This window comes from Sorex fumeus, unplaced genomic scaffold (assembly GCF_029834395.1).
Source record: "Sorex fumeus unplaced genomic scaffold, SorFum_2.1 ptg000072l, whole genome shotgun sequence".
Lineage (NCBI taxonomy): Eukaryota > Metazoa > Chordata > Mammalia > Eulipotyphla > Soricidae > Sorex > Sorex fumeus.
This window is the reverse complement of record NW_026606129.1, coordinates 65,374,242-65,396,653: the sequence shown is the minus strand read 5'-3', so window position 1 is coordinate 65,396,653 and position 22,412 is coordinate 65,374,242. Positions and strand designations below refer to the sequence as shown.

Below are 22,412 nucleotides of genomic sequence, written 5' to 3'. Positions count from 1 at the left end.
AGAACTACAAAAAGGGGTGCAATCCTGTAGTGAGCACCACAACTAAACATATGTGTGACTACCACAACCAAGAAGTATGACCTCTGGTGATCATGTGTGCAAGCATCATAAACCTAAAATGTACAAGAACCAGAACAAAGTGTGTATGCAACCCCTGGTCATCACAAAAATATCAACAGCTATGAATGGAAGGGAACGAATTAAAAAAAGGATATTGATTAAAATTGGAAAAAGGTAGCTGAAGGACAGGTATCTACAGAAACCTCACCAAGGCACTCAGGGTTGAGGCAAAAGGTGAAGCAGCTCAGCCTAATTACTTGGAGACAAAAAATGTTAGTGGCTGACATTAGAGCAGGGATTCAATTAATTATAGAGATTCTACAAGTGACATCGGACTGAGCTAACATCACTTACTTATTTCACCAAGGTAAGATCACTTCAGTGTGCCTGACAGGTGAAGAGAAATCAAGAGATTCTTCAAAAGTAAACTCAAAGTAGCAGAACAGAGAAGTGCTAACATGAGATGGCTCAAAATCACCTGGAAAGTTCTTTCACCATAGACCACAACAAAACCCACAAGTTGTCGGTTTATTCTGTGCCAGATCCCCAGTCAATGCCATGTGACAGTACCACACAATGAGTCTATTAGTAGCCAGTATGGTACCAACACATTTGGACTGAACAGGCAGTACAGCAGGGCAGGTGCTAGCCTTGGACACGTCTGACTCAGGCTCAATTCCCAGCAGCAGGGGGAGTAATCCCTGAACACAGAGTCAGAAGTCACCCTGAGCAATCTAGATTGGCACCAAAACAAACAAACAAACACCCCCCCCCCAAAAAAAAACCCTACTAAACAACAACAACAACAACAAAACAAGAAACAACACATTTGTTACCAACTAATCAACTCAGATTCCCAATTTGGCAAACTACCCCAAAAGAAATGCATCTCTAACCATAGGAAGTACTTATTAGCCCTCCTTTATACTTGAAAGTCCAAAAGTCCTTTACTGTTATTTCTCCAGCATATAATGAAAGAGAAAAAAATGTTTTAAAATAATGGAGGTCTCCTTTCATTTGATCCTGGCTAGACTCATTCAATTCGAGTGTTGATCTACATGCAACACTATCCCAGGCAAGCACTGAATATAACAGAGACAAAGTGGGCAAGTCTGCTGTGATTCTAAGCATCAGTATGAACCTCTGGGTTAGAATAAGCCTGGGACATGTTCTAAATACAATTCCAAAGTGTTCCTGGTTCCTGGAAATTCCCAATCTGTAGGTTTGGAATGAACGTTTGGAAATAGCTCACTTTGAAAGCTCCACTTTGGTTGAGATGCGCAGCAGCTCTGAAATTCTCTAGTTCTGAAGGAGAAAACCACAGTATTTGGGGAGGGGGTGACTGAGCAACACCTGGCAATGATCAAAGGCTATTTCCGGCTCTGTGGTCAGGAGCGACCTCTGCCAATGCTCAGGGAACCTGACAGGTGTCAGGGATCAAACCGGGGTCTGCAGCACGCAAGTTAAGGCACTTTCTATATTATCTCTCTGGCCCTGGAAAATACTATAATATTGTATAATCTAATATTAGCATTAAAAAACGACTGGGGACACTGGTGGTGGGAAATGTACACTGGTGTAGGGATGGGTATTGAAACACTGTATGACTGAAACCCAATTATGAACAACTGTGTATCTCACTGTGATTCAATGTGAATGAGAGAGAAGGGGGGCGGGGGGAGGGAGAGAGGGAGAGAGAGAGAGAAAGTGAGGGGGGGAGGGAGGGAATACTGCTCTCTGAAAATACTGAATAACTGAATGTGGGTCATGTTGGACTTTTTCAGAACATTAAAGCAATATTAAGAAAGGATGGTAGGAACTGTGAGGTCTCCAATAAAGAACGCCAATCTAAACAATTAGACTATGGAAAATGGCAATGCCAAAATGAAATTACAACACCCAACCATCATTACTCAAGTATAAATTCTTCTCTATCACGAACTCTCCCAACGGTAGCTAAGTTAGTAAAAAACTGTATGGTCTCTTACTATATGTGGATAATGAATTACCATTTCTGAATAATATCATTATCCCCGTTATTTGCTGCATTCCAATATCCCTTCTGGTTGCCTGAAACTGTGAACACTACACCAAACCCTACATACATTAACTTTTTCCCGATGCATTAAAAATATATAAAAATACTACAAATATCTTTGTAAAATCTAATTAACGAACAGCAAGAGAATAATGACGATGACCAGTAACAAAAGAGTAGTTGTAACAATATAGTACAAAAAAATGTTCTATGACAGTGGCCTTCTCATTTTGTCTGCAGTATTTTCAGACTGCAATGGGCTTTGGGGCTGAAACCAAGGAGATTGAGACCTGGATAAAGAGGGGCTACTGTATTGCTACCAACATTAACTAATGACAAGTTTCATCACCGTTATTGTATCCGCCTCTGTCCTACCAGCAGTCGTTTTAAAGGAACTGTCTGTTGGATTCTGTAGCAACTGCTCATTTGTTCATAAAAGATGAATATGAGCAATTCATGAATTCACAGAAGACTGCCCGCACATTTTCACCAACGTGTAAGACAAGAAAATACAATTCCTCTCTTGGTAGGTACAGAGTATCAGCACTTTCCTAGTATAATAAACAAACTGCAATGTCCACCGGGGGAAAATAACTGAATCTGAAAAAATAGTTTAAAATAACTGAAAAATAAGCAAAAAGAAGTCATCATCTGGAGCTGCAACAAAAGAGTTCCCAAACACCTTTTTTCTTTTTCTTTTCCTTCCTTCCTTCCTTCCTTCCTTCCTTCCTTCCTTCCTTCCTTTCCTTTCCTTTCCTTTCCTTTCCTTTCCTTCCTTTCTCAGCCATAGCTGGCAGTGTTCAGGGTTTACTCCTGGCTCTGTGCTCAGTGATCATTCCTGGCAGGCTCACAGGACCCTATGGGCTGCTGGGGATAGAACCCAGGTCAGCCACGTGCAAGGAAAATGATCCACCTTTTGTACTATCGTTTCACCCACCCTCCCCACCTCCCCAATAAATTCTTCTGTTACAATCTCTGTCCCTAAAGACAGAAGAGACTTCAGCAGCACTGGGAATGGTTCTTGATATTGGGAAACCTGCACCTCCACTGTTTTGTTTCTGGTGAGTGGGGTATCACTCTCAAACACCTGCAAGGTCAACATCACAGATGCTGCCTCTCTACTTCAGGCTGTGGTCCCCAAACCTAGACACACATTCCTCTTCAAACCTCTTATTTTACTTCTTCTCCCTGACTGCTACCTCAAAAGAGAAAACTTCCCATGTTTCCCAGCTGAGTTTCCCTCTAAGAGCACTTAGCCCTGTCTTTCTGCCGGACTCTTTTCCCCTTCAGTCTTAATATTTTTCCCCTGCTACCAGAGGAACCCAGGCAACAACGGCCACCTGCAGCTTTAAAAATCACATCTCCTTCCTCATCACAAAAGGTTAGATCTCTGATTCATGCCTTCTCTTGTTTGAAGTTACCATTATGTCTTTGTTGTTCAACAGGAATCTTATCTGAAGACACTTTGTATGCTAGATACTGGCACAGAAACCATGTAGAAATATAATTTTAAAATTATATTTCTTTAAATTATAAACTATCTCTGTTGCCCACCTTTCTTCTAAGAAAGGAAGAGACATTCATCTTGTTTTGTTTTCTGGGGCCACACCTGGCTATGCTCAGGGTCTGCTCCTGGCTCGGTGCTCAGGGATCACTCCTGGTAAGGCTCGGGAGACCATAACAGATGCCTGCGACTAAACCCGGGTTGGCTGGATGAAAGGCCAAGTATTTTACCTACTGTACTATCACTGCAACCAAGAAAGAGACATTCTAAGAGAGAAGATAAAGAAAACTTTCTATTACAATAAAAAAGTGCTATAATAACCAGTGAAGAACTTCTGAAGAGGAGCCTAAGAGAGAGCCAAGGAGACACCAGAAGGAACACCTCTAAGCGGGCCTTAACTCTGACAGCAGCTCTTTTCAGAGTCTCCCTTGTTCTCGACCCCCTTCCAAAGCACTCTGCCCAACAATACTCTTAAGGATCACTTAAGGCTCATTTCTCACAGGTGCCGGATAGGTGCCCAGTGATATATCAAGCCCAGCGGGATCGGATGGGTCATAAGTTCTCTGAGCCAGCTCTGACTTGCTTCTGCATTGGCCCGTCCACACGTGGGCACACAAGCTCTAGCCAATGAAGACTCCATGCGGCACATTCCAGACAGCCTGGAATTTCCTGCCGAGTATGCTCACGTCACTTCTCTTGACAATCCAGGGCCACCAAGTATGGCTTTTCAGTCACAACCCCTGCAGCTAATGTGGCAGTACTGACGATCCCCATCAAAGCACTTCCCATTTTAAGGAATTACAGGCAAATTAAAAAAAAATATATTTTGTTCATTTTCCACAGCATCATTATATGCCTTAAAAGTTAAGGGGAAAAATGGCATATGGGAAACACATTCCATTCTGTTCTTTAGAAAAGTCTACAGTGAAGGCATTTTCTCTAAGAAGCTTTCAGTTATTCATCAAAAAGCACTCTGTGCTGCTTCTTACTCTTAAAATATTGGACACTTTTCAACTTTAGAAAAATACCTACCTATATCTACAGCTGTAGGTCTTTCCCTCTTTCCTTTCTCCGCTACCCTCTCTTCCTCCTTCTCTGTTATCTCTATTAATGTCCAGACATTGGCATGATGGGATTTATTCATGTTGTTTCACTTAACCCTCTGATTGTAACAACAAAGCCAAGGTTGAAAACTTGCTCAAGAAAAGAACTAACTTTTTGCAAGTCTAAATTTGAACCCAAGACTAGTTTGGCTTCAAAATCCTTCATTCTCAAATAAGTAGCAATTGTCGAACTATCTTTTCTGATATGAGCCTTTAATATCTTAAGGAGGCAGATGATAACTTGTTCTTTTTTGCATTAACTCTAGTGTCCACTCCAGGAATTGACACGGAAGTAGAAATTCAAAAAAACTTTAATGATTACACAAAATACGCCTTGGGGAAAATGATGAGATGCTGATTATGAAGGTATGACTCCTAAAACAACAGCTATCCCGACAGCAAGCCCTGGAGGTTCTAACTTTGGGGATCACATAATTGATAATGTTCCTGCCTCAAGTTGTGAGGCAGAGAGTTTGGTGCCTAGTAGTGGTGCTTAGTGCATAGGTAAATGCTCTATGTGATTCCCTTGGTACCTCAATACTGCAATCTTTGGAGACCTGTAACCAGCTGAAAATGCCCCTGCTAATGACCTTTGTGGACAACACCCCCCAGGGTCCCCATAACTAACATGTGCAACCAGCACAATCAATATGCAACCCCCAGTCACTGCAGGAACAACAAAGGGAAGGGAGTGAAGAAATCTCTCCAAGTTCTGCTTTCTTTCCAGGTTTACTGACCTCTCTTGGCCTTCATTCATTATTATCTCTTACATGTGCTATTAATCTCTCACAATTGAGTCTCCTGAAATCAGCCAGTGAAGCGAGACTGTGTTACTCCTTTCTCTGGTATACAAGACTCTGAATGCACAAGCTGAGCTGGGTTCCTGTCCACAACAGCAAACTACTGTAGTCATTTCTCTTCTACCGACCCTCTATCTATCCTACTTCCTGAGCTCTGTGACCAGTTTTGCCCTGAGCAGTGAATACTCAGAAGTCCAGACTGCTGTGTGGATGACTTATATAAAGTAGTCTCAACTCTCCCAAGTCATTTCTTCAGTTGATTTGCTTAAACACTATCTATAGTTCTACATTATTATTCTCTGTATTAAGCATCTGTGATAGTGAGAATAACATGGGAACAATCTGAAGTTCTTCTCTCTCTCTCCAGTGAGATCAAACTCTATAAAAGCAGAAAGTCATCGATATGAGCAATGCCTGAAACAAGTGGCTACTCAAACACTTGAGGTTTTACTGAACCAAAACTGGAGGCAAAACCAACTTTGACTATTAGAATATTACTTTAAATTCTTCAGGTGGCATTAAGATAATGCAAAAAGCATGATTTGGGCTCTTTCATGACCCAAGAAATAGTCATGGAGCCTAGAAGCCCAAGAAAGACTCAGATATTCACGTAACAAATAACTCTGAAAGATATAATGCCTCATCCTAAGTGCTTTTTTCTTTTTCTTTTTTTTAAAAAGGTGCATTTTTAGTGGGAAGATGTCATACCATTGTCATACTCATAAATGAATTAAACATGGCATCAAGATAGATTTAGAACTATTAAATATGTAAGTTTCAAAATCACATTGTCTGTATCCATTTATTACATTGTTGGTTTTTTTAGGTCACACCTGACTGTGCTCAGAGCTTAGTCTTGGCTCTCTGCTCATGGATCACTCCTGAAGGTACTCAGGAAACCACATGTGGTACTGGGGATTGAACCCAGGGCAGTTGTCTGCAAGGAAATTGCCTTACCCACTGTACTATCTCTCCAGCTCTCAGGTATTATTTCTAAATAATTTTAAGAACTATGAATTTGCAACTACGGAATCCAGAAGGAAACCACCACTTCATACAGTAATGCAATATATCAAGACACTTTATAAATTGTATTTTCCCTTGTCTAATCTTGCTAAGGATCAGAAAATGCACACCATTTTCAGTAAAATTCAAATAATCACCAACATCTGATAGGTGTTAGTCCATTCAGCGAATTGCAAGGCTTAGCTTCTAAAGGAAACAGGAGACAACAGTGGGATACTGCATTCACCTTTGCTGCCACTGGCCTTCAGTTTAACCTAGCTTTACCTTTTACCCTGTAATAATGATTTTTAAATAGTTAAGCACTTACCATAATGTGATTGAAATGCCTGTGGTTTGACAACCTGATTACAGTCATTACACACCACCAAGTAGAAATCATCATGGGCTGGACAGAGACCAAATATTGGCATGTCTGCAACATAAGAAAAGAGCATTACTCACTCATATAAATCATTTTGGGTGGCAATACTTTCTTAAAAAGCTGCCTTGTTTGTAAAGCACACGGGGACAAATCTTACTCTGGTTTAAAAGAGACTGAAGTGGTACGCGAGAGAGCTCGATGAGCATGCTTTGCATTCAGAAGGCCCAGCGCTGATCTCTGGCATCATACTGTCCCCTGAGCACCGCCTTGTGTGCTCGATAACCAAAGTACAAACTAAAAAAGGAACTTAACTGTGACTGCTAGGTGAAAAATGAAATCAAATTTTACAAAAGTACTTCTACAAATGGTTAAAACAAAATGCACGCAAAAATATTAGTACGAGGTGAAAGAGACCAATCTGTTAAAATGCGAACAGTGAAAATATTCGCCAGGAAACAACTCTGCATTATCTCCACCAAGAGTTAAAGGGTAGAATCCGCAAACATGTAACATGCGTAGCAATTCACAAAGACACCATCTAATGGTTTTGTTTGTTTATGCATTCTACTCCAGCCATCTGGTTTCAGTTCTAAGGAACAGTTAAGAAAGGAAGCAGAGATTTCACTCAAAAGTAAAAAAATGCTGGCTTCATCTGCAAGTGATACAAAGAAAATTATCTTTGTTCTCTTTTTCCTCAGGTCACAAGAACCTTAGTCCTTTAACTGGACAGGAGTGGCCCTTGAGCATGGTGGGGCATGACCAAAATACAAACAAAACGTTTTTCTTTTAATATTTGGGCCATACCAGTGGTGCTATGGGCTTGCTCCTGACAGTGCTGGGGTACCGCATGTGGTGCTGAGGTCAAAACCTGGTTTGTCCATGTGCAGGTCAAGCACCTTACCCCCGTGTTATCTCTCTGGCTCTCCCCCTAAAATTTTTTAAACACAAATGTGAAACTAACTTATCTGTGTATATATGAAGACGAAAATTAATCCAACATGTGATAAAACATAGTTAACTAGGTTAATTATTAATAATTTAAGGAAGAGAATGATTTCTATCCAGAATTAAATCTCAGTATTTCAAATTGGGGTGGAAGCAATTTTACAGTGGGTAAGGTGCTTGCCTTGTGTGTGGCCTAACTGCGTGTCACTGCCTTTCCCAAATTTTTTCTAACTGGTGATTTTCTACATATTCTGCACTAAATGCACCAGTTAGAACAACTACAAAAATGAATAACTAGCAGCAAATATTTTATTAGATTAAACATCAAATTTAAAGGGAGAGAGAAAAGACCCAAAAAGCTGATGACAATATCTTTTCTTTCCTTCAAAACTTAATTTCGTACTATCTCCATGTTGGGTGAAATTGGTGATTTTAAACAAAAAGCAATGCTTGATGAAGATATAAAGTGATGATTATCTTTGTGGTATCTAATATTTATACACGGTTATAACAGATTCTCTCTCTTTCTCTCTCTTTTTCCTCTTTTCTCTCCTCTCCTCTCTCTCCAGGAATTGATCCAGAGTTGGTTCTATGCCAGGCAGAATCTAAAAATAATTTCTATACACTGAATTTTAGCAATATCTGGCTATATATATCTAAAGTATACCAGGGAACAACCTGGTTTATGGATGCAGAAGTGTACTATTTCATGCTAACCTCACAGCTATCTTAGCAGTTATAATCTCAATCTACAAAGGAGCATACTAACTCAGAGGGGAAGTACTTTGTCTAAGTTATTTGTTGGAATTCAATTCTGACTCATAATGATAAGCTGATTTAGTCCTTCTTAAAGACCACAGAAATAATGATTTCTAGAAATACCTTCCAGATTCCAATTGCAAAAAGTTGTAATGCCAGTGCCAAATACTTCTGACAGCAAAAAACTGATTAGCTAACAAGTTTCTAGTCGACTGCTACTGCTGACTTCTTTGACTAAGCGTAGTATCAAATCAACAATTTCGTTAATAAAATCAACTCAATTTATTTTAATAATTAAACTAGTCTCACCAATAAACTGGGGCTGGAGTGATAACCCAGCGGGTAGGGCATTTTCCTTGCACGCGGCCAACCCGGCCAACCCGGGTTCGATTCCTCCGCCTCTCTTGGAAAGGCTGGCAAGCTACCAAGAGCATTTCGCCCACATGGCAAAGCCTGGCAAGCTACCCATGACGTATTCGATATGCCAAACACAATAACAAGTCTCACAATGGAGACGTTACTGGGCCGGCTGGAGCAAATTGATGAACAATGGGAGGACAGTGCTCAGTGCTCTATCACCAATAAACTAGTCTGACTTTAGATAGTCCTCTGCAATGTGCTGTGGTTTCCCATAGCACTCAATGTCAAGCAATTCAAGCAATACCATTTAGCATGTTATTTGAGAGTAGAGAGATAGTGCCTTATGAAGGCACATGACTTGCATTAAGTTGGCCTTGGTTAGACCACGGGTACCACATGGTGCCCTGAGTGTTCACTGGTGGAGCCCTGAAGGCCCCATAGCACTGCGGGATGTTCAGGTAATCCCAGGCACTGCAGAAACCTTCAATAGATCCTTGCATTCAACCATGGCCCCAATGACTGAATCACAAGGAGAGTAATCTAGACTTCCTGAGCACCACTTTGGTGGCCCCTAGAGGAATCCTTATTCTAAACAGTCCTAGAAACTAGCCCTTCCATTTATAAATAAGGTCGTTTATTCATTTATATTGACCTTCAAAATATTAAGAAACCAGTACCATAGCAGTTGGAAAGATGGTGCAACTGGAGTTAAGGATTCTGCCTTGCATAGAGCCAACCCTGGACCCTGGATCAATTCCTGGAGCGAGAGGAGAAGGGGGAGGGGTGGAGAGAGAGAGGGAGGGAGAGAGAGAGAGAGAGAGAGAGAGAGAGAGAGAGAGAGAGAGAGAGAGAGAGAGGAGGAGAATGGACCAGCAGCACCACAGCAGGCCATAGTGGTAGTAGCCTGAATCTACTTCTACCCTAGCTCAGAAGCTGCTCCTGGAATTACCTGAGGAAAAATCGATCAAACCAGGGTCTCCTGCATGCAAAGTATGTGCTTTAGCCCTTTGAACGGTCTCTCTGGCCCCTGGTACCAAGTCCTTCATGTATGAAGACAATTTTCCAAAATGTCACTTATGAATAAAACTATTTTTTTAAAATATGGTTTTTCTGATCCTACTGTGAGACTTTACAAAGACTAAGGACAAAACCTAGAGGACTGGGTAAGGTCATTCTGTAAGGAAATGGATACTTCTGTAGAAACTCCAAGTTTATCAATTAAGACTATTTGCATTTCATGATGATTTGATAATTATAAAAATCACAGATAAAGGGCATTTACTGATTAACTAGTCAGTGACAAGATCTGGGCTAAAGCACTTTTTAAATAGTTTTATCATATAGCATAATCCTTTTACTGATAGCTATCTGAACTTGTTTATTATCACTCAAGAAGAAAGTTAGAGACAAATGGGAGTCAATTTCAGGTATGCACACTGGGTTCTGTTCTTCATCTCCTTAGTGCATCACCTTCTTTAAAAAGCACACAAGTAAAATATACACATATATGTTTGCACTCAGAATTCTAAGGGAAAATATATATACTGAAATACAGTTCATGCTGTGTACTATGAAAGTATAAAGTTCCTATTTTAAAAATCTAAAGCAATTTGAATTTTTCTATTTTTTTTAAACTTTCAAATATCCATATTTGGAAATAAGGGTGTATAGCTCAGTGGCAGAACATTTGACTGCATATTTGGAAATAAGCTAGAAGATACTAAATAATTAAAATAAAACATTTTTCTTTAAGGGGAATAGAAGGAATCCTACATCTCTTATCTGCACTGGGACATTCCTGAGGCCTTAGCAACAGGAATAGTGTGTGGAATGCTGTGGCAACAACAAAAATGATTTTTTGTGAGTCAGTATGTATGTTTCCGAATATTTTTGATGAGTAAGTTCATCAGTTCTCCTACAAATTGATACATGGAACATGCCCAAACGCAAGAGGAAAAGTTTGATTTACTACAGAAAATACTGAGTTGATAGAAACAAGTTCCAAGGGTGTTTTTATAAAGTCTACAAAATCTTCAGATATATAACTTAAATCATTCTGTTTGAAAAGAACATTTTAAAATTATGTTTGACCTCATATACTAACCTGAAACAATGAATTTTTTAATGTAAAAAATTTTAGGCCTTTATTCTTTCTCAGAATTCAGATCACTCTGATCCCCAGTTTATGAGTGGCCCAGCACCCATATCTAGGCCATACTGTACTTGAGAGACCCTCAGGCAAGGATACTAAGGAAGGGCTGAATTACATACACAGACACAAGGGCATGGTGTGTAAAACCTCCACAGTATCAGGTGAAATGAAAGCTCTCTGCCCCAAACCAGACCCCTGACTAGGAGAAAACACATTACTTACTTGGGGGCTGTTAACCCCCTTTTAAGAACCGTGATTGTTACCAACAAAACTGCTGTTATTTCATAGTGCTCTAGATACCTTCCTCTTCCACGTACTCAAATCTTACATGCCCGTGGTTCCATATTTTTATATCCAGCCTAGATGATTCCTTGGCTCTACCTAGACTCACATATCCAACTGCCTTCTAGACACAGCCATTTTGGTATCCTGCATACATTTCACATGAAAAAAGCACATTCAAGAGAATTTCACCAATCTTTGGCCGGAGTGACAGCACGGAGAGTAGGGAGTCTGTCTGCATGCAGCCAACCGGGGTTCAATCCCTGGCATCTCAAGTGGTCTCTCAAGCACCATCAGGAGTGATTCCTACATGCAGAGCCAGGAGCAACCCCTGGGCATCTACAGGTGTGGACATCGCCACCAAAAAAATAAAACACAAATTAAAAAGAGAATTTTTCATTCTGCCTGTTCATCCCTTTATTTGCTCAAACTAAAAATTCAGGTGTAATTTCTAATTCTTTTCCTCATCACACTAACACAAACAACTCACAATAACAGGTCTGATAAGTTCTACTCTAAAGCATCATACCTGTTCCTCTCCACCAATACTTCTAATTCTATTCAAATTCCCCTCCTCCTACCTCGTTCTTCCCTCTCTTTCTCTTTCTGAAGGGTGTGGTTTAGCCCATATACAGCAGTGTTGAGGAACTATTTCCTGGATCTGTGTTCAGGAGCAATGCCGGGCAGTACTCAGGGGACCAAGTATAGTGTTGGGGGGATCAAACTGGGTCAGCCACATCCAAGGCAACCACCCTGCCTACTATACTAACTTTCTGGCCCTAGGTGCCATCTCTTCTAAGGGCTGCTTCCTTTCACTCTTTAATTAGTTTCTCTCTAATACTGGTTTTTTTAGAGGATACTAGAATGGGAGGGCTGGAGGGATAGCACAGCGGGTAGGGTCTTTGCCTGGCACGTGGCTGGCCCAGGTTCGATTCCTCTGTTCCTCTCAGGAAGCCCGGCAAGCTACTGAGATTATCCCACCCGCACGGCAGGCAGTCTGGCAAGCTCCCCGTGTCATATTCAATATGCCAAAAACAATAGCAACAAGCCTCACAATGGAGGTGTTACTGGTGCCCGCTCGAGCAAATTGATGACCAACGAGAGGACAGTGCTACAATGCTACTAGGGTGGGAAACACTATTATTCTGAATCCAGTGTGATCTCAGGGAAGTTCTGTAACTTATTTACTTTTGCTTTTTCTTTTTAGTGCACACCTGACTCAGGGAATACTCCTGACTCTGAGCTCAGGTATCCATCCTGGTGGTGCTCAAGGGACCCTACGTGGTACTGAGGACAGACAGAACAGGGTAGGTTGCATGAAAGACAAGTGCCTTTAGCTCTGCAGAATCTCTCTTATAATTCTTTGAACTTTAATTTCTACATGGTCAAATGGTGATGATCACTGTACCTAGTTAATCAGACGCTTCACAAAGTAGAAAGAGAAATGAAGTAATATATGCAAAGTCTCTGGATGGTCCCTAACCCTAGAAAGTGTTCACTCAATGTCTTCTTATAAAATAGGATTTATGAATCCCAACTGTACTGTTCAGGACACTAAGGCACAAAGACAGTAAGATTTCATACACTAATTAATGTCAGTCTTTGAACCCCGTTCTGCTGGGCTTAAGAAGTCTTGAGCTTGAGAGACAGTATAGTGAGTAAGCTGACCCAGGTTCAACTCCCAGCACTACTCAGGGTCTCCAGAGCCCCAGCAGCAGTGATCCTTGAGTGTGAGCCAAGAAACAGTCCTGAGCACTGCCGGATGTGACACCTCCACCCGCCCCCAGGGACACACAAAAAATAGGCCAGACCAGACAATCCTCAATGTTTTCCCAGAAATGTGGCCAGAGCTGAATTCCTCCCTACCACTCATTCCTACTGCAAATGCCCTGTAGTCAAGGGCTTAGTGTTAGTCAGAACAGATCTCCTAATAGGGCCAGAGTTTCTCCCCACTTCAGTCTTCTCTACTCTGCTGCCAAAGTCACCAACCAGCAAAGCAACAGTGATACTTCTTTCTTGAAAACCTCTACAAGCAAGGTGGCTAGCACCGGGGTGGGTCCCTCCTATCGATCTAGACTGAAGACTGGCTCTTCATTCTCAAACCTTGCCCTGTTCTCCCACAATCCTACCTTTTGTCTAGCGAGCTTCCTGCATCAGCATCTCCCTCCTCTGGCATTCCCAGGGTTCAACAGGAACTGCCTCAGAAGTCCTCTCTGTTATGCACTCAACTAATGCTATTCACACCTCCATTACTGTTCTTCACTGACTGGTTCAGGGTTTCTGAATAGCTCTACAGAAGTGGGCTAGAGCAGCTTCGTGTGACAGGAGACTTGCTCTTGGTAAAGCAGTGACTGGCATCTGGAACTCTTCATAGCAGTCAACTTCCTTCAGGATAAAAAACTAAGACTCCGACCTGCTCACGAAGTTCTGAAAAGCTGGGATCTGGCTTTCCTGTGTCTGACAACACTGGCCTTTGTTTTGTTCCTGGACCATGCCCTGGTGCTCACTGTTTCCTGTGTCTGAAACTTGCTCTGTTCAGATCTTTACCAAGCTTCCATTTTCTTTTCACTCATTTTTGCCTCAATGTTGTTCCTTAGGGATCTGGATAAAAAATAAATGCCCTGCTCCATGTTCTCAGAGCACTCACCTAGCCTGCCACATGGCACAACTCCCCACTAGCAATCACACCAAGTTCTGAATCTTCATCTTTCCCCACTGTATCTGCTTATTTTCCAGAGGCGATGCCTAACATTGCCTAAATTGACTGATAGTAAGCCACTGCAACTACCTATGTGCTAAGTATTATTTGATGGAAAAGAACTAAAATATGATTTTAAGTCTCTGCAGTGTTAGTCTAAGATTTTAATTATGCCCTTTTGTCATTTAATGATAGCTATCCATTAGAATCAGGTATACGACTTAACAAGATAAAAATTACGGATACAAAGGTTTCTCTGGAACATATATGGTCCTATTCTTAGTGGTAGTTTCTCGTCAAATTTCAGTATTTCATGATTTGACTCTCAAACATGCACACCAGCAAATATTCTCATGCTTGTGCAGTGCAGTAACTAAAAGCAGTTCTGGAGTCAGTCTACTCAGATTCAAACCACCACTCTTCTTACTAGCTGTGTGAACACGATAAAGTTACGTAAACCTTTGAACTTCAGTTTCCTCCTACGTATAACAGCTAACAGGACTAATGTTTCACAGTGTTATTGTGATGATTAATGAACTGATCCATGGAGGGATACTCAGTTCTGAACATGCAGTAAACAATAAATGTTAGCAAAAGACACAGAAAAAAATATAAACACATTAGAAATGTCTCCTTCAAGAGCCCCAGTTTTAATTAAGTGAACCAATTAAACTCAGGAGACTGACATATGAAACAAATAGCAATGAACCATTTTACAATATGGCACCTGAGTTGACTACTGGTCAACTTGACTAAAACTCCCATTTCAGACAACATGTTCCTTCCTGTAAATCAGGGGAGCAGTTGAGGAGCTGGATGATACTCCCACTGCAGAGGGGCTGAGCCCACGATTCAGTTAAGCGTTACCCAACAGGCAAGGGCAAACCAAGATTTTAAGGAAATTACATGAAACAAGGGTCACTATGACATATGTATAGATCAAAGTTAAGTTAGAAGAGAGCAGTACCCAGAACTGATGCAAATGTCTAAAGTGAGGCATGATGTACCTGTACCAGGATAATGGGGGAAACCAAACAGAAGAAACACTCCAGGAGATTCCCAAGAGTTTGGAAGGCAGGAGGCCATGGACATAAGGTGAGGCAGAGGGACAAAGTCAAAGCCAGATCTGCAAGTTCTTCCTTCTTCACTGCAGCTAACTTAAGTGCAGAGATGAAAGAACTTAGTATGCTAAGGCAACAGACCTAAAATTTACAGGACTAGCCTCTGGAGCCTGACTAAATTGAAATTTCGGTTACATGTCACTTAGTAATCTTTACCACAGTTTCCTCATTTATAAGTGGGCAAAATAATAGTTCCCATCTCACAAGTTGTTGGGAGGACAGCAATCTCCTCATAATCTCCACGCTAAAGTCTTATTATTTTTTTTTTTGGTGGAGAAAGTAGGGAGTAAAAGGGTACTTGGGTCACATCTGATGGTGCTCAGGAATCACTCCTGACAGTGCTCAGGAGACCATATATGGTACCGATGACTGAAACAGAGCTGGCTATGGACAAGGCAGGCACCTTAACACCTGTAAAATCTTATCACGCGGAAGGTTGTGTGTTCACGGGCTCACTGGATGACACTGTCTCACTGCCTGTGTTCAGTGCTCTTGAGCCACTGTGTGTGGCCTGGATCGGAACGGCTGTTAGCCAAGGGCAGACGGAAGAAGAAACGAGGGCCAGGCAGGTCTATATCAATAGTAGTTTATTCCAATCCTCTTCACTCCTGTCTTTCTTTGCCTCCTTCTCTCCCGGGCCCCAGTCTTGGAAGCTCTCTCCTTCTGGCTCTGATTCTGGATCTCTGGAGCCCGAGCTCTCTCACTTCTGACCCGTTTTCCGAGCTTACGTCTTAGTTTATATAGCAGTCACATAAGGCGGTGACATAAAGGTGGGTTGAATACTGACGAATCAACAAAGAGAGGTAAGACCACTCCTCCAGGAGATTAACTCAAGGATAAAATCTCATCTACAGAGATTACTTCAGATTACTAGGAGATCCACCCAAGGGTGGGATCCCAACAAGGGTGTGTTCTTCCCTCAGTTAGTAATCTACTTAAATAGTTGTAATAAATCTACTTCTAATATTTCTAGCAATGTCATTCTGTATGAGCACAGTAAGAGATATAAATTTAGTTTGGTTCTTCCTGAGAACATCTCACTATACATTCCACAGTCCTCAGGCCAGGTTAATCTTCCTAGCTCCAGCAGGGTCCTAGTCTCGTCCTTACTTACTTTTGGATCATGACAGCATTTGTCCATGATCATGCCCTCAACTTATAGTTGAGTATCGTGGCTCTTTGGCCTGGCCCATTTCGATGCCAGGGTAGCTCACTGCTTGCCCTGGGTCCATTCAGTCCCTCGTCGGGACCCTGCTTTTGGGGTGCTAGGAACTAAGGGCAACTGAGTCAAGAAATCAGATGCCCAGGAGTAAATATTATTCGGAGTCAGTCAACTCCCAAGTTACAAAGCATAATATTAACTGTCTTCCTGTGTCCACACAGAAAGGACATTGCTTACAATACAAGTTCAGTGTTCTTAGATGGGTGTGACCTGACAAACCTAAGCTACCTGAGGAAGGACAAAAGAGTGTTATCCTACAAACACCTATTTATCTCTCTAACCCTGAAGTTCTACTCTTGACAATTTTGCCAAGAAGCAAATCACTAACTCCAGGGTCTTTGTCAATTCTGTTAGTTCTAACAGAACGATTTGCCAGCAATCTTTAGAAAAGGCTACCCTGAACACTAAATTAAAAGTATGGCCCTATCTCTTCAGTTAATTCTCTCTTCACTCCCAGTTGTTTGCTTGCCATTTGGTAGTGTCTCACTCATTTTAAGCTGCATGATACAGGGGTCAGATCTGCACAGCCTGGCACACAAGCAGGTTCTCAGTAAAAGAAACTGAGAAAGCATACAGATAGGGTGCCAAAGTCTGAATCTTAGCATCATCAACAGGAGTGTGACTGCAGGGAACTAAGTTCCTGATTCATTATCCTCATCTATATAATAGAGATGATAACAGTAGCTACCTCAAGTGACAGTTATGAAGATGAAGTGAGTTAGTATATGTAACTTTCTTAAAACTGCCTGAGACATGGAATGTGCTAGATCTGTCTTATTATTGCGATTATGATCATTTCTATTTTAACTGTCAGTGGGTTACACTGGCCATTGCTCCTAACTGCTGGTCTATAGTCATCACCTATTCCGTACTAGGTATTAATACAGCATGCTCTTGGATAGCACTGTCTGTAGCACTGTCCTCCCATTGTTCATCGATTTGCTCGAGCGGGCCCAGTAACGTCTCCATTGTGAGACTTGTTGTTACTGTGTTTGGCATATCGAATACGTCATGGGTACCTTGCCAGGCTTTGCCGTGCGGGCGGAATACTCTTGGTAGCTTGCTGGGCTCTCCGAGAGGGGCGGAGGAATCGAACCTACCTTGGCCGGGCTGGTGGCTTGCAAGGCAAACGTCCTACCGCTGTGCTATTGCTCCAGCCCCAGCTCTTGGATAGTCATTGAATTAAACATCATTTTGTTATAATGATGAGAAAAAACAAAAGAATTCTACCCATATTGAGCAAACAATATCATCTCAAGATCTGGTTTTGTTATATGCTGTTTCGCTTAAGTCTCAGTCAACTGTAACATTCCACATTGCACAGCAGACTTCCCAGGTTACTTCTGAACTGTCTTTCATTTCTACTCAAAACTTTACTTAAGATACAAAGACTCTGAATACTATTACTGCATAAAATTCTTCTATGTAATCTCAGGGATCTGGAAGGCTGGTCTATAAATTGTGGAGGTTTTACAATGGTCAGTTCCATATTTATTTCAAATGGTAACTCAAAATTTTAGTTAATAAAAGTAATAACAATGACAGAAATGTTTTGAAGAGCTGTTAAATAAGCTTTAAAATCTCAGCAAAGAAAGAATTAAACAATTTTATTTCTACCTTACACACATCTCCCAAATGCATAATTTGTAATTCAATAAATACTTAACGGGAACTGGACTTCATTGACCACAAGATGGTAAATGAAAAAGCCCAGAGACAAAGACTAATAATCTGCCTAAAGGTATGTGACTTGAAATCCTAGCTGAACTAAAGCAGTCAAGGAAGAGTAGATTTAAAAAAAATGTTAATTCAGGTATTTCAAGTAAAAAGCAACTCGTCAAACATCAGAAGACCAACGAACAAAATAATCCTAATTACATATCCTCCACCCCTCTCGGAGAGCCCGGCAAGCTACCGAGAGTATCTCGCCCGCACGGCAGAGCCTGGCAAGCTCCCCGTGACATACTCGATATGCCAGACACAGTTACAACAAAGTCTGCAATGGAGACGTTACTGGGCCCGCTCGGGCCTTTACATATTAATCATTAACTACAACAGTCCGTTTTTGATAGGAAAAGGGAAAAATCCCAACTGATACTGTTACAGCTTGTACTGAAAAAGCACCTGAGATAAAACAGAGTATAAAGAAACAAAGTAAGGTAATAAAAAAAGATCTATAATAAGGGAGCCTGCCTAGAGAAGTGAGTTTGCTAAGTGACGTACTGGCAATGAGAGGGAACCTAGAAAAAGTGAGGAAAACTGAGATTATGGTGGTAAGTGCTGTAGCAATATTGTAGTCTTTAAGCACTATTAACAGCACTATAAATCATAGCGCCTAAATAAAAGATAAGAATTTTTTTTATGGGGTTGGAGCGATAGCACAGTGGGTAGGGTGTTAGCCTTGCACACGGCCGACCCAGGTTCAATTCCCAGCATCCCATAAGGTCCCCCGAGCACCGCCATGAGTAATTACTGAGTGCAGAGCCAGGAGTAACCCTGTGCATTGCAGGATGTGACCCAAAAAGCAAAAAAAAAAAAAAAAAAAAGCAAAAAAAAAAAAAAAAAGAATTTTAGAAGTATTTTAAATTTAAAAAAACAGAAATAAATCATACCAAGGATAACAAGGATAACTAAAATTAACAGAAAGATAAAAAGATAATCTTCACAAACTTGGAAATGAAGACATTTCAGATATAATGTAATGATTACATAATATTAATGGACTAAAGAAGAGAAATGTATAATTATATCAATCAACACTTAATGGGAAGAGTACAAATATAATTAAACTTCTTATGCAGGAGAAGTCAAAGATATCCACACTCACCACTGCTATTCAACAGAATACTACAACTTCCAATGAGAGAAACACGGCAAGAAAAGACAACAAAAGATATACAGGTTGAAAAGAAAACTACGTAGAGTTGGTGTGATGGACAGTATGGGAAATTACTAGGAATTTACAAAAACTTCCTAGAATTTACCAGCTTAGCAAGGTAACAGGATGCAAGACTGTCATAATCTGTTCAGACTGCTATAACAAAATACCATACAAGGGTGGTTTGTTAAATAAGTATTTACTTTTCATGGTTTTGGAAACTGGGGAGCCCAAGACTAAGATGTCAATAGATCTGGTGTCTGTTGAAAGTTTGTTTTGTGGTAAACAGTCATCTTTTTGCTGTAACTTCACACGTGGCAGAGGACAAGAGCGGTCTGAGGCCCCTTTTATGAGGATACTAATCCCACTCATCTAGGCTCTATTTCTTGATATAATCATTTCTGAAAGATGGTATCTCAAAAAGCAAGTCCACTGGGGATTATGCTTCAGCAACATATTTCAGTGGGCTGGAGGCGGGGGAGAAATGCAAGTATTCAGTGTACACATAAAATCAATATGCAAAAATCTGTCTCAATAACTAGAAATTAACGAGTTTTAATAACTAGCATCAGATGTCTCAGTATGATAAGCAAGGTACTAGCTTTTATAGTACAGCTGAACATTCGTTAATACTCATGCAGCTGTGGTGGATACAGCAAACGCGACCTATCATTTATAAGTATCTTAAGGGAATCTTAAAGGAAAAATTTATTTGTATTTGTTAAGTCTCTAAACAGCTTACTAAAAAGGTCCCAGAAGATTAAAGAGTTTTAACAAACAATGAACACATTTAAGTGCCTTAAGCTTGATTCTGATTCTTGCCAACAGATCACTTGCCTTGCACATGGCCAACCAGGCTGTGGTCTCCAGCGTCAACATCCCCTAAGCCCACCAGGCGTGATCACTGAGCACCACTACGCGTGGCCCCAAACAAGCAGACAAACAAAAAATAAATTTGATTCTGATTCTGCAAGTCACAGAGAAAATGCTTCTATCTCCTACATATCCAACTTTATGTATACCCTTGAAATAAATGCTTGCTGCTTGAAGTATGTTCCATGAAGCAAGAGCTTCTGTAACACTGAGAATCCGGTTAGAATTACAATTTTTTAGGTCACAACACAGAACTGCCAGAGCAAATCTGCATTTTAGCAAGATTCCCAGGTGATCTGTATGCATATTTGAGAAGTGCTGAAAAAAAAATGTATCATACAATCTGGACTGAAAGTTGGGTTATGTTACCAATATAAGAGAAAAATCATTCATATTATAGTAACAGACCGTTTCCAATAAACCCATCTATCAAATGTATCTTAATACATTACATATTACAGAATGCAGGTATGTTGCAAAATGAATTGTGAGCATATTAATATGTATTTTTCAGTTCTTGACTTGGATATTAAGGTACTGGCTTCACAGATAAGAACTGGGAAGTAGAAATAGAATTTTTCTATTTTTTTAGAAAAGCATGCAGAATAGTTGCTAATTCTTTGTATATTTAAAGTCACTACAAGTCATCCATGTCTTAAGTTTTTCTTTGTGCAAAGTTTTAAGTTACTAATTCAAATTCTTGTACTAGTTCTATTTTGAAGTTCTTAGTGTATCTTTATAGAAATATGGCATTTCAGTATTTCAAGCTTCTTTCTATCTTCTTTTCTTGATCATATCTATTTTCCTCCTTTCAAACTTCCCTCTTTGGCCTCCTGGGGCCACCACTTACCACTTATGTGATTTTCACCTGTGGCCCTCTTGGAATGTCCTAGGGGCTCACAGAGGGCTACAGGGTTTCTGCTCGAGAAACGCTGATCTAAACGTTGGCTTGCAGTCACTCACAGTATACCCCTGAAACACTTTCATAGTTCTGAAAGTCAGCAGTGACACCACCTATTTAATTCTTGATTTTAGTAATATGATGAGCTTGAGCTAAAAGTTTGTAAATTTTATCAAAATCTAAGTACTCCGATATTATCAAATAACCAACTTCTCTTTTTATCAGTTTTCTGTACTGATAGTTCTTCTAAAATAATTCCTCTCTGGCCTTTATTATTTTCTTCTTTACTCTGAGTTTGGTTTGCTCTTATTTTTTGAGTTTCTTTAACTGAAAGGTTAAAGCAGTTAATGGGACCACTCTAAATTTTTAATTAGCTTTTGGCTATTATAAATTTCCCATTAAGTACTACTTTAACTATGGTATATGTGTTTCAATACCTATATATTATACTTGCTATAGTGCTCTTAAGGAAGTTTTCTGTTCAAGAATGTTATTTAATTTACTGATGTTGCAAATTTCCCAAATTGCCTCTGAGGTTAATTTTTAATTTTACTTCATTGTGGTTGGAGAACAATTTTTAGTACTTCATGATTTCAGTACTTTCACATTTATTGAGGCTAATCTTATTCCAGCCTACTGTGTGAATCTGGGAAACATAATGGGTGCACTTGAGGAAAATACACATTCTCCCGTTGTTGGTTAGGTCTAGTTGGTTTATTATACAAGAATTCTACATTCTTGTGATCTTCTGTTTATTCAATTTTTAGAACCAATTAGTAGGGCTAAAGGAAGTACAGGAAGATGTTTATGAAGTTAACCTGGTTCACATTCCCACCACCACATGTCTGGCAAGCAACACCAGTGGTCACTCCTGAGCACTGAGCCAGGAAATGCCCCTGAACACCAACAGGTATAGCCCAATACCTCCCCACCTCCACAAAACAGTGAGTTACGAAGAATTGCAACTTTTACTTTTATGTTTCTCATTTCAGTAATCAATTTTGTTTCAAGTATTTTGAAGTACTGTTGGTAAGTGAATGTATCTTTATAACATATCTTACAAAGATCCCAGAAAAACTGTATCCTCATGTATCCTCATAGAATCAACAATGTAACAAAATGTACTTTGGTCAATTTTCTAAAAGATGCCTGTTTGTCTGCTATTTTATAATCAATCTAGGTACTTTTCCCCCCACTGCAATTTAGTATATCTTTTCCATCTTTACTTTGAACAAATGTCTCACCTTAGGTGTTTCTCTTACTGATAACACACTGTTGGAGTATGACCTTTTTAGTAGGTTTTGCCTGAATATTAGTGTTTATCCCATT

General features: G+C 40.3%; 1 protein-coding gene across 2 annotated transcripts in view; it reads right to left on the bottom strand.

Annotated features, from left to right (window-relative positions):
- ATXN7 (ataxin 7) overlaps positions 1-22,412 on the bottom strand; it is a 130,595-nt gene that overhangs the window by 53,390 nt on the left and 54,793 nt on the right. For both annotated transcript variants that reach the window (XM_056128939.1, XM_056128940.1), the window contains exon 4: positions 6,839-6,943. In XM_056128939.1, coding sequence (XP_055984914.1) covers positions 6,839-6,943 — 105 coding nt within the window. The remainder of the gene's footprint in view (positions 1-6,838; positions 6,944-22,412) is intronic.